Source organism: Glandiceps talaboti, chromosome 2 (assembly GCF_964340395.1).
Source record: "Glandiceps talaboti chromosome 2, keGlaTala1.1, whole genome shotgun sequence".
Classification (NCBI taxonomy): domain Eukaryota; kingdom Metazoa; phylum Hemichordata; class Enteropneusta; family Spengelidae; genus Glandiceps; species Glandiceps talaboti.
This window is the reverse complement of record NC_135550.1, coordinates 12,115,088-12,132,920: the sequence shown is the minus strand read 5'-3', so window position 1 is coordinate 12,132,920 and position 17,833 is coordinate 12,115,088. Positions and strand designations below refer to the sequence as shown.

Here is a 17,833-nt window from a genome sequence, read left to right as displayed (position 1 = left end):
ATGTCAATGGAACAGATATTTGGGAGCCCACCAGAACCTGTCTTCAATCTGCAAGGTGCTTGCATACCAGCTGAACTTTTGGAAGATATGCTGTATATTTTAGCGTCTGAAAGTGAAGAAAATGCTAAATCATGCTTAGGACAGAATTATGGACGTTTTTGTGGAGGAAAAGTTGCAGACTATATATTCCTTTTGTGTGACTACTTCAAGCAACCACCCGAGACTAGGTTCCTAGCAGTACATATTTTTGATAAGTTTATGGCAAAACATGTGTGTGGACTATATAAACATATATGCACAAGTACAAAATACAGAGACAGAAAGACAGAATGGAAAACTTTAGAGAACAAACTTGGGCGCTTGATGTGCCTACGTATGGTTTCCTCAGTGCAATTAGCAAGTAAGCTGTGTTCTCATTACAAAATTGTAACCCTAAGGAAATGTCAGCGTTTTCTATCAACAGCAGGGCATCAGTACACCATGGATAGTATTATGCTGTCAGAACTTAGTATCCTGAAAACTCTGGACTATCAAGTTCCTTCGACATCACCACTTACGTATGTTGAAGCATTGCTAGAAATACTGGGACACAATGACAATACTACAAATGTGAAAGTATTGCATGCGGCATGTATTGATGTTTTAGATGTGACTTTCCTGAGAAGGCACGTAGTCTATAACAAACTCTGCGCTATAGCCACAGGCTCTATGTCTGTCTCAGAGGAAGACAGAGCAAGATTTACCGCAGTGGAACAGGACAATATGTTCTTAGCTGTAGCCATCATTGGAGCAGCTACCCATGCAGTTGACATGTCTGTGTATGAACGACTTGTAGGTCATCTCAGCAAAATAACAAGGATTCCTCCTGATGATATTGTGGACTTTTCACAGGTACTTGTGCAAGAGTTTGTACAGCAAGATAGTAGAAGTAACTAACAATAAGAATGACTAAACAGATTCAGATAAAGAGAGCCTTACATGTACAATTTAGGTAAAGTGACATGAGCCTTTACATGTACATTTTAGATTTTTTAATATATTTAAGTCTTCAACTTTTACATTACTTTAAGGATACATAGATTACATTCCACATATATTGTGCAATGCATTTTAACATATGCTGGATTCCACATGACTTTATCCCTGAGAACTATTTTGGCTTTGACACTCCTTTTTCAAATTTATTTAAAACAAAATTGATTTATATGTGCAACTTATGCCATTTTTGCTTTTAAATATTATGAACAGAAATTGTTCAAAGAATGTTTTTTTTGTTTTATCAAGCTGGTATAGTTATTAAAAGAGATTTCTAAAACACAAGTTATTTATCAGTTTTGTTGAGATTCTGATTTTCATATACTGATATGTATAAATGATTGTAAATAGAGCGGAGTGGGTTTACTTGCCTTTGGCTCAGGTGCAAAGGGAATTACATTTCAATAATGATAAGCAGATACAACACATACACAATTTTAAAAAATTTAATGATCTTACACCTTATATTGCTTGATTGCTTGTTTGTTTGTTTGTTTGTTTGTTTCTGTCTGTCAGTCTCCCTATGCCCATGATAATAAATATTGGACCTATATCAAGCCAAGTATCTTTTAGGAGGATGGAATTCGAATTTATCACTGATTCTGTCTCTGATTCTTACTTTCACTTCAATCAAATGGTGGCGCTGGTGTAAATTGCGCCACCAGCGGTGTTTACGGTAAGAGGCTACATATGTGAACTTACAATGGCGGCATCTGTGCTCGTAAGCCAGGTAATATTGTAATTTTCTACGTATCTATTCAATGAAAGTCAAGCAATATAGCGTCTCAATTTGTTTGATCTACTTGAATAAGTTTCCTTAATACATGTGCTACCTGTAGTATCGAATAATTATCCGCATGAGTGTAGCAAACCGGTGTATCGAGGTCGTCTCTATTTTCTTTGTTTTCACTGACACTGAAATCCACTATCGAATAGTCAGCTCAGTCACCTTTATATCAGCAGAGATCGAATCACACTGTTACATGCAGAACGATACGATATGTTTTAATGTCTAATTGAAGCTCCACTCGTGCACCCACCAACCCGAATTTCAGTTACACGAAGTCTTTGAGGCGTATAACGTTGCGTTACAATTTTGTATTGTAAATGTAATTGATATAAGATTGGATATTTTGTCCATAAAAATAATAACTGATACGAGATTGTCGATCTGTTCCGACAATATTTTGCAGTAAAAACCGTATTCTATATATATGAATAGAAGGTCAAGTATCGGTATTAAATGTATTGGCCGAATTGTGATATTTTAAAATCCTATTGTTATAAGCATGGTATACTTCCATGTTATAAATATAACTATGTACCCTGTGTAATATCCATATCTTTTGAGTATGTCATATTTTCATCATTGGATATGAGTTATGTTTTAATGTGTATACCCGAGTGTAGTTATAATTTCAGCTTTTTGTTGTATGATGAGTTGTCGATCGACTCAAACAAATTCTTTGATGGTGTAAGTTAAAATGTTTTTAATATACAAAATGTAGATGTTTTTAAAAACAAAACCTCTTCATTTTGTACAGGATTTGTTATATTGTAATGTTCAAATGTTTGTCTTAGTATCAAGGCTAGATGATACTGGATGTTTCACACCCAGACAACTGAGGTCCATTAATCTAATGGTAGTAGTCTGTTCTGTTTAACCACAGACAAGGAAGAGTGAGTGGTGTCAGTATTAGATGATAGCATGCCATTATATCTAAGATCATTACATACATTCCTTTGTACATATGATTATGTTCATCAAGGGCGGCAGTGTGCACAAAAATTTTTTCATAAAAGTATACAAATAAGTGCATAATCATTCAATATACAGTTTGGCATTTTGGAGTAAAAATATAATATCACAACAACTAGGCAAAGCCCATAAGCTCGCACAGGGTCGATTTTGACCGCGACTGGCTGCCTCACAGTGATAGTATAGATGCCCATAGTATAGTACTAGGCATAGTATATATGGAATGCGCATGCATAGTCACTGCGCTGCAATGCATCCTTGGGTAAAACCACCATAAAAACTTTGCTTAGTATATAGGAAGCGCATTCAAACTAGTCATTGAGCCACTACGCAGCCGCTTCACGAGCTACTAATAATTTAATGAACCTGGTCAATGATAAAAGAGTGATAGTGGTAAGTGTGCAGCTGTACAAGTGCAAGTCACAGTACATGTACATGTACATGGCTATACTTGCAATGTTTTCTGCTACACATTCACTCTACGCTCTTGAAAGCACAGCTGCAGAGAACACTGCAATCACCCTTGCAAATTCCACTAGTATCACCACACTGGCACCCATGTGTCTTAATTAATTGGGTCCTGTTTTTAAATTAATGGAAATTTCTAACTTACTACCAACACTGTGGCCAAGTTCAAGACAAGCAATACAGTGTGTAAACAAAGGAGTCTCCCCCTTCATAAGGTGTTAATCAGATTGGTTGACTTCTCTGCACTTTGACGTACATACATACCCTGTCTATCAATTGTGTGATTTTCATCAACAGGAAAAAGACTCCATGGATTCTAGTGATGATGTATCTGCAAGTGCTGCTTCTCGACCAGCAAAGCGTCGCAGAGCAGGGTCACGTGACAGCAACAAAAGTAGTGATGTTGGTGATGAAGTGATCAAGTAAGTACAGCGTTTTCCTGTCAGTGCTGATTACAGTAGTCCTGGTATGGTTGTAGAAAGAGTTATTTTATAGTACATTGCCGGATATTAAGGTACACATACAACTACTTACTACTTACAATGTACTAGGTACTTCAATACAGCACATTTAAAGTCAATAACTCCATCTATAGACAGCAAAAATGTTGATGTTAACTCTGGTGTTCATTTGAGTAAGGAATGCACATTTACATATCAATGACTTCATTTGAATATAGTCAAATAGTCTGACATGGTGTTAACTCTGATGTGGTATTATCACTCCCGATGGCAACCGATCAGTTTGTGTTTGAGTTTGAGCACACTACAATACACACTTTACATTGATAGTATTACAAGCGGTACATGCAGAGCAAAGTAAAATCCCAGAATGCAATATAGTTGGGGTACACTAGTAGCTCCCCGCACTGATTACTTCAACTATTTGTGTTTTCATTTCTGTAGTGAATCCTTCTTCCCAGCTGAAAGCCTGTATGAATATCAATGGCCTTCAAATTGTAAAGATGGTGAAATGTATATGCTGCAAGAACAAGTCAGTGAATTTTTGGTTGTTAAATCTTTCAAGAGGAAATATCCAGGTTTGTTGTTTTTTTTAAATATTTTTGCCACCATCATTCTTCAGACTTTGGCAGTCCGGTGACAAATCAGCCAGAAACTCAGTGTTCTCCATGAGGGATTACAGTAGGGCTCAGTACCCTGCTTTGATATTTTGTACCCTGCTGTTATTGGTCATGCACCCTGTGTTATTTTCACTGTCCCCATTGATTTTTCTTCATTCATACAATTACTCTCTTAGAGTTATATAGCCATGTTATTATTTACCTCCATAGTCATTCTGTTTACCTCACAAATCATAACTGATATCCATACTGTAGTAGTTTATATGCATCTTGTTTCATTATTGTTAAATGTTTCCCTTGGCTTTGACCAAGTAGGTTACCTGCTGTATTGGCTTTGTTATCACATTTTCACACGCTCCTTCAATAGAATCCAATGGTTTTAATCCATGTTACAGAAGTGCAACAGTGAAGCTATATCAAATGTAAATTATAAGCCATATTTCATGTTCATATTTGTATTTGACGGTTGAATGCGCCTCAGGGACCAATTTCTCTTAAAATGACAAACTACTCACATCCCGCCAAACTTTTCTATATGAAAGGTAGTTCCAAGCCCTTTTGAAATATGGTAATAAATGAAATGTTGGGGTTCACTCTCTTGTTTTCAAAGAAATCAACAGTATTTTATTTTCCCCAGAGCATTGTCAAATCGTGATCAACCCTTAATACAATTCTTATGCCCATTTATCTACCTATGTACCATAGATTTAGAAAGAAGAGAACTTGACATGAAAGAAAGGAATTTTCTCAGAGAAAAAGGAGCAGTGACAGAGATGCAGGTCAATTTGGGTAAGACTTTAATAGATATAATAGTAGTGTGGAATTGTGATAAGCGGTTGAGGTAACCATTATACCATTATTGGATGTAGTGGCAAACATTCAAGTTGTGGGATTCTGGTAAAAAATTGTACTTAGAAATAAGTTGTTGGTGTTTGAAGAACATTTTTAGAATTACTGAAGAAAATATGTTCTTAGCATAAAAATGAAACTCAACAATCATTACACTATTAAGCAAGAATGTAACTTTTAGTATAAAAATAGTTACATTGTACAGCTACCTCTGCAGAAATCAGCTTGTGACGTACAAAGATAGATACACACACTAAAATTATTGTTATTGCATGTGGTAGATAACACAAGTTAATGATAGCAATGTGTTTGTTGTGTGGATATGATAACCTTGTAATCAAAATAGTGTAAATAGTGAAAGTCCACAAAAATGTACATTGCAAGATTATGAACATCATCAGAAATGCCACCTGACTGAGAGTAAGAGTATAATTACCATCCATTCAATAGTTTCTGTCAAATGTTACAACAATCGTTTTAGTATTGTCTATCTTTAAAAGTTAGCTGAAAGTTCAGTTTCCAATGTTCAAAGTGATGGCTTTCACATTCAGTATTTTGGAAGTTTATAAATTGGTATTTCATATTATTTTTTTAATGATTTCAGGTCTTACTGCGTTAAAAACGGACGAAGTGTTGGACCTGATGGCCAAGGATTATCCTGATAAATATAAAGAATATGCAGCAGTGTTACATGAGAGGGAAAGACAGAGTATAAAAGATAAACATAAAGAGTATGAAGTGGTGAGTTTTTTACTCTAAACTGTTTTATTTTACAACAATTGTACGGTATTCACTGTGGTCGTAGTAAATATTGGACGCCATCTTGGATGTAAAGGTGACCCAGGTCAGGCACCCCCATTAGTATGGTCATATATGTTTGGAAAGTACATGACAGGGCCCCATGATGTGTGACTGCTAGTGTGGCGTACTCGGGGTATATGTATGTCGGAGTACTTGCAGTGCTGTCTGTGGCCGTACAGTGCAGCAGAAAACATTGTAGCTGTCATTGAATATAACTAATAATAAGAGAATCTGATCCATGACAGCTTGTGTGCAACTGTACTAGGAGTACTCAGGGTGCATCACACTACATCATATTGTCACTGTCATGGTAATAGTCACCATGGTCACCAATTTCATCATTATTATTTGTTTGTTGTCTCTAAGTATTTCATTGTTACTCTCATGATAATAGTCGCAATAGTCACCAATTTCATTATTATTATTTGTTTGTTGTCGTTAATTTCATTGTTACTGTGATGGTGTATTTCAGCCAGCTGTTGATGCGGGTAAAATCAAAGAATACATCAAGAAAGCAGTGAAACAAGCATCAGAATATAATATGTTGTTTAATCGAGATAGGAAAGAAGAAAGACAAGCATACTATGACATGCAGACCTCAGTAAGTCAGTTTTCAATTTTTTTTGCAAAACGTCAGAGACTCTCATTTTGTGTCACTTATTTAGTATGTGTTTTCTTAATATACAGTATCTACCTGTTGCTGGGTTTTCATGACTCACTCTCAAAATCACAGTTTTTATTATATTTTGACAAAATGAGAGTTGTAGCTTGTAGTTTACTGTTTTGTACTGTGTTTCAGACAACTAACTGTGTGATTGTATGATACAGCACCAAAGTGTTAACCTGTGTATTTCTGTCTTCAGATAGCACAAGTTCTAAGGGGTTCAATGTTTACCGTACCAAATTCTAAACCCTTGTATTTCTGTCTTCAGATAGCACAAGTTCCCAGGGGTTCAATGTTTACCTTACCAAAAGAAGCAACTAAAGTTGAGTCTTATCCTGTTGCACTTCTACCTGGCCAATTTCAGAATCACTACAAAAGGTAAGTCAGTACCTCCTCTAAAACATTTTTTTTCCCATGTTTAAGATTAGTGGTAATTTTGACCTTCTTGACCTACTGCAACGTTTATCTCATCTTCCGTATTTCAGATATACTGCAGCTGAACTGAATTATTTTCCACTCAATACCTCTCTCTATGGACCACCTCTGTCACCCAGTCAACTGCCAGCAACTATTGAAGATGACGAATCAGAGCTGTCGTCTCTTGCAGGCAGTCAAAGTGTGAGTATCATTATTCAGGTGACCAATCAGAACAGTTGTCTCTTAGTGGCAATTGAAGTGCAAGTATAAGTAACCTTCTTTAGGTGACGAATCAGAACAGTCATCTCTTGATGGCAATCAAAGCAAAGTTGGTGACAAATTATAAAAGCTTTCTTATGGTAGCAGCAGTTGCAATGCAAGTACCTTACGGTAGGTGACCAATCAGTCACAGCGAAGTAGGCAACCAACGTAAATGCTCGTCTAATGGTGGCAGGCAAAGTGGCAAATCTTGATGACCTGTTCAAGTTGTTAACTCCTATGAGTAGGAGTGAAAACATTGATTGTCACTGATAGTAATCTTCTCATACAGACCACTACTTGATGTTAACAGTATTTTATCTTTCTCGTGTGTTTTTTTTTTTTTTCATTGTTTACAGGTGAGTGAATCAAGTGACTCAGGGTCAGACAGTAGCAGTGAGAGTGAGAGTGGAAGCACCAGTTCAGAATCAAACACCGAAAGAGCAGCTAGTAAGACCAATAATAAAAACAAACACCCAACTAAGGGATACAAGGTAGGCTTATTGTTATTAGACTAATAATAAATACCCAACTAAGGGGTACACGGAAGGCTTGCTGTCTTTAGACCAATAGCAAATACCCTACTAAAAGGGTACCAGGTAGGCGTATTGTCGTCAGCCAATAACAAATACCCTACTAGAGGGTACCAGGTAAACTTATTGTCATCAACCCAATAACAAATACCCTACTAGGGGGTACAAGGTAGGCGTATTGTCGCCAACCAATAACAGACTCCATGCGCAAGGGTACACGATAGGCTCAACACCATTGCAGTTAAAAAAACGATGATGACTGTGCACACTCTATTGAATTGAATGTATTGTTCACATTTATTAATACGGGACAGTGTCCAGTGATAGCAATAAATTGATATTTCATGTCTCTATCACAATGAAGTATATACTAATCTCATTTCATCAACAGATTGAAAATATATACTTGAGTATATATATATATATCTTTGACTTCATAAATAGATCAGGGTTGTATACTGGAGTGTAGACTAACATTGATTTCATCAATAGACAGAGGTATAGACTAACCTTGACTTCATCACTACTAGATAGAGGTATAGACTAACCTTGCCTTTATCAGTACTAGATAGAGGTATAGACTAACCTTGACTTCATCACTACTAGATAGAGGTATAGACTAACCTTGCCTTCATCAGTACTAGATAGAGGTATAGACTAACCTTGACTTCATCACTACTAGATAGAGGTATAGACTAACCTTGCCTTCATCACTACTAGATAGAGGTATAGACTAACCTTGACTTCATCACTACTAGATAGAGGTATAGACTAACCTTGACTTCATCACTACTAGATAGAGGTATAGACTAACCTTGACTTCATCACTACTAGATAGAGGTATAGACTAACCTTGACTTCATCACTACTAGATAGAGGTATAGACTAACCTTGACTTCATCACTACTAGATAGAGGTATAGACTAACCTTGCCTTCATCACTACTAGATAGAGGTATAGACTAACCTTGCCTTCATCACTACTAGATAGAGGTATAGACTAACCTTGACTTCATCACTACTAGATAGAGGTATAGACTAACCTTGCCTTCATCACTACTAGATAGAGGTATAGACTAACCTTGACTTCATCACTACTAGATAGAGGTATAGACTAACCTTGACTTCATCACTACTAGATAGAGGTATAGACTAACCTTGCCTTCATCACTACTAGATAGAGGTATAGACTAACCTTGCCTTCATCAGTAGACCAGGGTTGTGTACTGAAGTATAGACTAACATTGATTTCATCAATAGACAGAGGTATAGACTAACCTTGCCTTCATCAGTAGACCAGGGTTGTGTACTGAAGTATAGACTAACATTGATTTCATCAATAGACAGAGGTATAGACTAACCTTGACTTCATCACTACTAGATAGAGGTATAGACTAACCTTGCCTTCATCAGTAGACCAGGGTTGTGTACTGAAGTATAGACTAACATTGATTTCATCAATAGACAGAGGTATAGACTAACCTTGACTTCATCACTACTAGATAGAGGTATAGACTAACCTTGCCTTCATCAATAGACAGAGGTATAGACTAACCTTGACTTCATCACTACTAGATAGAGGTATAGACTAACCTTGCCTTCATCAGTAGACCAGGGTTGTGTACTGAAGTATAGACTAACCTTGACTTCATCACTACTAGATAGAGGTATAGACTAACCTTGACTTCATCACTACTAGATAGAGGTATAGACTAACCTTGCCTTCATCACTACTAGATAGAGGTATAGACTAACCTTGACTTCATCACTACTAGATAGAGGTATAGACTAACCTTGACTTCATCACTACTAGATAGAGGTATAGACTAACCTTGCCTTCATCACTACTAGATAGAGGTATAGACTAACCTTGCCTTCATCACTACTAGACAGAGGTATAGACTAACCTTGACTTCATCACTACTAGATAGAGGTATAGACTAACCTTGTCTTCATCAGTAGACCAGGGTTGTGTACTGAAGTATAGACTAACATTGATTTCATCAATAGACAGAGGTATAGACTAACCTTAACTTCATCACTACTAGATAGAGGTATTGACTAACCTTGCCTTCATCAGTAGACCAGGGTTGTGTACTGAAGTATAGACTAACATTGATTTCATCAATAGACAGAGGTATAGACTAACCTTGACTTCATCACTACTAGATAGAGGTATTGACTAACCTTGCCTTCATCAGTAGACCAGGGTTGTGTACTGAAGTATAGACTAACATTGATTTCATCAATAGACAGAGGTATAGACTAACCTTGCCTTCATCACTACTAGATAGAGGTATAGACTAACCTTGCCTTCATCACTACTAGATAGAGGTATAGACTAACCTTGACTTCATCACTACTAGATAGAGGTATAGACTAACCTTGTCTTCATCACTACTAGATAGAGGTATAGACTAACCTTGCCTTCATCACTACTAGATAGAGGTATAGACTAACCTTGACTTCATCACTACTAGATAGAGGTATAGACTAACCTTGCCTTCATCACTACTAGATAGAGGTATAGACTAACCTTGACTTCATCACTACTAGATAGAGGTATAGACTAACCTTGACTTCATCACTACTAGATAGAGGTATAGACTAACCTTGCCTTCATCACTACTAGATAGAGGTATAGACTAACATTGATTTCATCACTACTAGATAGAGGTATAGACTAACCTTGCCTTCATCACTACTAGATAGAGGTATAGACTAACCTTGCCTTCATCACTACTAGATAGAGGTATAGACTAACCTTGCCTTCATCACTACTAGATAGAGGTATAGACTAACCTTGCCTTCATCACTACTAGATAGAGGTATAGACTAACCTTGCCTTCATCACTACTAGATAGAGGTATAGACTAACCTTGCCTTCATCACTACTAGATAGAGGTATAGACTAACCTTGCCTTCATCACTACTAGATAGAGGTATAGACTAACCTTGACTTCATCACTACTAGATAGAGGTATAGACTAACCTTGACTTCATCACTACTAGATAGAGGTATAGACTAACCTTGCCTTCATCACTACTAGATAGAGGTATAGACTAACCTTGACTTCATCACTACTAGATAGAGGTATAGACTAACCTTGACTTCATCAGTAGACCAGGGTTATGTACTGACTCTTTCTCTCTTCTATCTCTTTTTAAAACTATTGCTGTTGTAATGTGATGACAGCCTCCTGAGCAGGGTGAGGAGGAGACAGAGGAGAAGGAGGCGGACACATTGAAGAAAGAGGTGTCCTAATCTTTCTCTTTCACACCTCATACTTTTACTGCATAGTCTGTGTTAAGTGTTGTCAACCTCAAAAATCATGACATCCTTCACATAGTCTGTATTTTCAATAATTCTCACCTCCAAACATCTGACACATTTCATATATAGTCTGTATTTGATAAAAGTTCCAACCGTTTTCTACACCTCACACAGTGTGCATAAGTTACGTATAGCCTCCAGACACTTGGCACCTTGGTCAATGCCCAAACACTTGGCACCTTAGTTAGCCTCCACACTTGATAACTTTACACTGTTTGCTCATGCGTGTAACTTACTTAACCTCCAAACACCTGACATGTTGTATGTGAGATGTTTAACCCAAAACGCTCGGCTTGGTAACCTCTAAACATTTGGAACCATGGTTAACCTCCAAACACTTGGCTCCTTTGGTAACCTCCAAACGCTTGACACCTCAAGACAGTGTGCATACAACATGTTTAACCACCTTGCTCTTTGGTTAACTTCCAAACACCTGACTCTTTGGTTAACCTCCAAACACTTGACTCCTTAGTTAACCTCCAAACACTTGACACCTCAAGACAGTGTGCATACAACATGTTTAACCGCCAAATATCTGACTCTTTGGTTAACCTCCAAACACTTGACTCTTTGGTTAACCTCTAAACACCTGACTCTTTGGTTAACCTCCAGACGCTTGACACTTAAAGACAATGTGCATACAACATGGTTAACTCCCATAGACCTGGCATATTTCACATAGTCAGTATTGAGATTAGGTAACTTCCAACACCCTAAACCTTTCACACAGTTTCAGTTTATGCAAAGCTCCAATCATCTGACATGTTTCATAGTCTGTGCAAAGCTCCAATCATCTGACATGTTTCATAGTCTTTACAAAGCTCCAATCATCTGACATGTTTCATAGTCTGTGCAAAGCTCCAATCATCTGACATGTTTCAAAGTCTGTGCAAAGCTCCAATCATCTGACATGTTTCAAAGTCTGTGCAAAGCTCCAATCATCTGACATGTTTCAAAGTCTGTGCAAAGCTCCAATCATCTGACATGTTTCAAAGTCTGTGCAAAGCTCCAATCATCTGACATGTTTCATAGTCTGTGCAAAGCTCCAATCATCTGACATGTTTCACAGTCTGTGCAAAGCTCTAATCATCTGACATGTTTCATAGTCTGTGCAAAGCTCCAATCATCTGACATGTTTCAAAGTCTGTGCAAAGCTCCAATCATCTGACATGTTTCAAAGTCTGTGCAAAGCTCCAATCATCTGACATGTTTCACAGTCTGTACAAAGCTCCAATCATCTGACATGTTTCATAGTCTGTGCAAAGCTCCAATCATCTGACATGTTTCACAGTCTGTGCAAAGCTCCAATCATCTGACATGTTTCATAGTCTGTGCAAAGCTCCAATCATCTGACATGTTTCACAGTCTGTGCAAAGCTCCAATCATCTGACTTGTTTCACAGTCTGTGCAAAGCTCCAATCATCTGACATCTTCCACAGTCTGTATAAAGCTATGATCATCTGACATGTCTCACAGTGACCATGTCTCTGTGAAGTTCCAATCATCTGATATGTTTCAGTCTGCAAAGCTTCAATCATCTGACTTGATTATCTTTAATGCAATTAACCTACACACTTTCCTTTGTTCTCCAATTTAATCATAGACATTTCATCCTGCCACTTTTAACCTTTGAACTTTAACCTCTACACTATAATGTTCAGCCATTCCAGTTCTGTAAACTTAAGTATTTCATGCTGTTCCATAAAACTTTTGTATTATCACTGCACATGTTCCACTTTGTGTCACCAGTGGTTACTGTACATTTACCCTTTGACCTTTGTCATTATCTGTGACCTGTACAACAAAACACTTTCTTGTGTGTCTGTGCTAATACAAATGTACCATCCCCTCACCCTAAAGCTGATGCTTCAAGTTTTTATGTCAACTTTTGTGACCCATAAACCACATTGCTTTGAACTTTAACCTTTGTACAATGTATGTCATTCATCAGTTACTACCTGTCCACCAAACATTTCTGTCACATTTACTTCATACCCTTCCACACTAAAGTTTGTACTTTCACGTCATTATGCCAACTCATGCAACCCTTGAACCACTCTGACTCAGTAACCTTTGAACTTTCACCTTTACACTTCATCAACTTCATGTCATTGTGTCAATGTACCATGACCCTTGAACCATATCATTACAGGACCTCACTATGATGTATTATATGTCACACATACATTGTACATTGCAAGACTATGTATGTAATAAACACATTTTATGTGCGTGAGTTTATGTGTTGCATGAAAGCTACTACTGGCAGCCATGATATGATATCATAGTGGTGTGATGTCATTTGAGTTGGACATATCATAATTATTTGAATATTTGTCAATGACAACGTCTGATGCTTGTGTGCATTTGTTGGACTTTGAATTCACCTCAAGAGTATGATGAATGGCGCATATATCATCTGATTATAATATTAAATGTATTAGTTAATTTTGTTAGTTGATCACCAAAACACTGAGTCGATTTCATTGCAAGTATACATCACACATTCATCCTACATGTTCACAACTAAGCATGCTTTCTTTTTCTTTTTTGTTTTATATTATTTTGTGTTTTGCCTTGTGCAGGTGATAGCTATGGTTGGCTGTGATTTAAACTTTTTTTTTAGTTTTTTGTGTGTATACACTGAAAATGAATAGCTACAACTGCTTGCAGTGTAATTTTTTCTTGTCCTTTTACATCAACAGCCTAAAGATATACCCGATGCGATATGTGGGATCTGTTTGAAAGGCAAGGAATCTAACAAGAAAGGCATGTCTGAAGACCTGGTTCACTGCTCCCAGTGTGATAATAGTGGTATGTATGTCTGTTAACTTTAATTAGTGTGTTGATATTAGGGTGACCCCAAAATTTTTTTATGTTTCCATTACTTTTTCATGGCAACTATGGGTCGGTCGGTCGATTTAAAAAAAAAAAAGTCGAAAAAAAATCTTCTTCATGTTTCTTTGCATCTCCTTTTCCTCCTCGCTATCTTCTTTTTATTGGTTTCCTGGTAACAAGCCCTTTCCCAGCTTCTCTACACAATTGGCATGTTCTCAGCCCTACTACTTGAATAACTTCCTTCATGAAAGAATTGCTCTGTTCGTGAACAAGTGTCATCAGCGCCACCATGACTGTAGATGACATCGACAGTCCAGAGAGGGCGCTGTTCCACAAAATATTAAGGGCAGTCACAAATAAACATATTTGTTTATTTTGATGGTGGAGCTGAAAATTTGGGTCAGTCGGGTATTGAGAAACAGAAAAAAAGAATAGGGTCACCCTTAGCTGTAGACAAGATGTTGTTAATTATGTATTAATGGCGACAGGCAAAAAAATAACAGCTCTGGTTTGCGAGAATGTGATTCTGTATGCCTTGATTCATATTTCAAGCACTGTAGAAGCAAATCACATATTAGATGTGCATTGTCAAGTCATAGAACAAGATAGGTATAAATCCTGTATTTTCTGTTCAAAGTTGTACAACTGTACTTGCATATTATGGTACAATTTATGACAATAAATTACTATGTCATGATAGGGCTTAGATATAAGATACGGCATGTTGCTCCGCCCTCACCGAGCAGCTCTACGGACTTGACTGGTGTGTGAGGGTGCCCCATCAGACTAAATAGTGGTATGTGTAATAACTTCAGTAACTGTTTGATAACAGTTGTATTTACCTGTATTCATTTTGTATAGTGACATAGTAGAGTGACATAGTAGTCAACTTTCATAATCTTCTTACATACACTTTTTCCATTGAAATAATGTGACCAGTCTGAGTAAAATATTTTGTGTTTTGTTTCTATGTTCTAGGTCATCCTTCATGCCTTGAAATGAGTACAGCCCTTGTACATGTTATCCAAACCTATCCTTGGCAGTGTATGGAATGTAAAACTTGTACACATTGTGGTGATCCCACTCATGAGGTAGGTACAAGGTTTAAAGTTCATTGGTCGTCTGGTAACACATGCAAGACAGACAGACAGACACACAGACAGACACACACACACACACACACACACACACACAGACACACACACACAAACAAACACAGACAGACAGACAGACACTTGTGTGCACACACACACAAACACACAGACTCATACATACACCATACACAGACACACAGACTCATACATACATACATACACAGACATGCAGACACACAGACCCATACATACATACATACATACATACATACATACATACATACATGCATACACACACACACACACACACACACACACACACACACACACACACACACACACACACACACACACACACAACATTCTTGTCTGATTAGTATATTATCACTGAAGAGATTGTGATAAGGTCTGCTAGAAAATAGACTAACACTGCAGCGTTCAAAACATTGAAGAACACAAGTTACTAAGAAATAGTTAGAAATATATTGTCCTAATATTATGATGCCATTCCAGTACGTAGATAATATCCATGTGGTGAATGTCTTGACCTTTGAACTGAGTTAAAGAACAAATAGACATTTTTATGAACACATTGAATTCTTTCACTGTATTACGACATTTATAAGTGTGTGGTGTTGACTTCTGTCATAAAGTTGAATTATTTGACAAATGTGCTGTTTTTATTATTTTCTGACAGGATAAAATGATGTTTTGTGATGATTGTGATCGTGGTTATCATACATTCTGTGTTGGACTCAAAAGTATCCCTACAGGTTAGTATATGTCGTCAAAGTTTTGCATCAAACATCTCCATATTATCCTGGCGATGTAGAAGATACTTTAAACCTCATCTGTACATACCTTTGACAAGTACACTGTGGAATGGTGATTATTCAATCTATGTATGGTTTGTAAGATATACTGTGTCGTTCCGTCCTAATCAGCTTTCTCTTTACAGTGAGTGATGGCTAATAGAATGGCACTATACATTGCATCTTAAAGACTAATCTTTGTGTTGATCAGACTTATTTTCACGTTTTCTGTTGAATAACTTCCGTATTTCATGTATAATACATACTGACAGATTTCCTTTCATGAAAGTAACTTCCATACTTTCAACAACAAAAAAATATGTAAGCGAATCCCAAATTTCCGCATGTCGTCAGCATCGTCAGGGTGTACCATAATTGGCTGTTATTATGTGTATTGGAAGAGACATGTGATACAAGCTACAGTGATACAGCTGGGATTTCGATGTCGGCATCTTGATTTAGATTAGACTATCTCTGGTGGATACCTATTTCTTCCTTCCTTGTATACAATTCTTGGTACCTGCAAAAGCATTTTACTTCATGTTTAGAGGGTCAGAATAGAACAAAAAGGTCGACGTATTCGCACACACGCCTCTAATATTGCATGTGAAGCGCGTGGAGCAGAAGTTATGGTGTCGACCAAGAAATCGAATGTTCATTATTTGCACCTAGGTGGGAATATTCTATTTAAAGTACCGAGAATTGGTCCTCTTTGTCCAAGATTTTCACATTTTATGTGTCACACCTGTCGTGTGACTTCTTCAAATGTTACCCTATCACCAGTAAATATTCATTCATTCTCACAACTCTTATACTGCCTCAGAATCTACTGACTTACTACATGTTCTTCTAACAATCTATTTCTGTCTATGCATATACAGGCAAATGGGCCTGTGAAAGCTGCAAGGTAAATTCTGATACGCCGACCAATAGTAATAACACAACAAGTCAGACGCCCACAGCACGCTCAGGACGAACAAGAATGAGACGGAGGTGATTTGGACCATTGATTGTAAAAAAAAAAAACTAATCACAACCAACATGGAAAACTCAGAAATTGGTTTTGAATTTCATCACTTCAAGCTATTTTGATAGGAAATTGTGATGGGTTACAATATGATTTGTCAGTTTACTAGCAAAATCTACTCTCTTTGTCAATAGGAAAGGATGAAAGTGAATTTGCTAACTAAGTGCATTGTTAGCAAACAAAAAATGTACATGTTGACAATATGTGCACTACCGATACTGTTAATTTGTCAAATGACAGCTACCATCAACAAAAATATGCACCTCAGAAATAAAATATCTTGGAACTTTTAATGTTATTTTGGTTTTGTTTTAAAAATGCATCAACTCTCAAATAAAATCAGGTAAATAATCAGGGATCACCAAGCAGGTTTTTGAAACAGAGGTCGAAGTATTAAAATTAATCTAATTTAGAATCCAATATGGCCGCCAAATACTGCAGTTCAATGGAAAAATAACAGATTATTCATTTCCTTGTAAACAAGACAGTGAACCACTACATTTCTTTCATTAATCTCATTAATTCAAAAGCACCAGGAACAAGTTACATGGCAACATTTGGAGAGAATTAAACATTTTCGATTTTCAGGGAAATTAAGGTTCATTTAATCGTACGGGGAAAAAAACAAAGCTATGGCTACAACTTTCTGTGCACTGCCATTTAAAGGAAATATCCTTTGTATATTTTTGTGTTTCCTGTTTTTTTGAAGTAGACATTCATATAAATTTGTACATTTTATTGTTTATAACAACTTTAACAAAATCATTGCAACCAAAATTTTTGACAGGATGTTAAACTGTAAAAAAATATTAGTTTAAAAAAACTGTCATCAAAAAAAAAAATTTTTTTTAACAATATGTTGAT

General features: G+C 36.8%; 2 protein-coding genes across 3 annotated transcripts; both read left to right on the top strand.

Moving 5' to 3' along the window:
• On the top strand, positions 1 to 936 carry LOC144444279 (cyclin N-terminal domain-containing protein 1-like). The gene has a single exon (XM_078133696.1). It carries the CDS (start codon positions 1 to 3, stop codon positions 934 to 936), a length of 936 nt encoding a protein of 311 aa, XP_077989822.1.
• Positions 937 to 1,734: 798 nt separating this feature from the next.
• On the top strand, positions 1,735 to 17,833 carry LOC144451903 (PHD finger protein 10-like). Of its 2 annotated transcripts, XM_078142818.1 has the most exons (14): positions 1,746 to 1,765; positions 2,617 to 2,715; positions 3,560 to 3,684; positions 4,168 to 4,301; positions 5,049 to 5,132; positions 5,797 to 5,933; positions 6,466 to 6,594; positions 6,926 to 7,035; positions 7,143 to 7,275; positions 7,692 to 7,826; positions 13,904 to 14,012; positions 15,015 to 15,127; positions 15,828 to 15,903; positions 16,824 to 17,833. In XM_078142818.1, exons 3-14 carry the CDS (start codon positions 3,572 to 3,574, stop codon positions 16,937 to 16,939), a joined length of 1,389 nt encoding a protein of 462 aa, XP_077998944.1. In that variant the 5' UTR covers positions 1,746 to 1,765; positions 2,617 to 2,715; positions 3,560 to 3,571; the 3' UTR covers positions 16,940 to 17,833. The 2 variants fall into 2 exon arrangements, with proteins under 2 accessions (XP_077998935.1, XP_077998944.1); XM_078142809.1 differs by lacking the exon at positions 2,617 to 2,715 and having other exon boundaries at positions 1,735 to 1,765.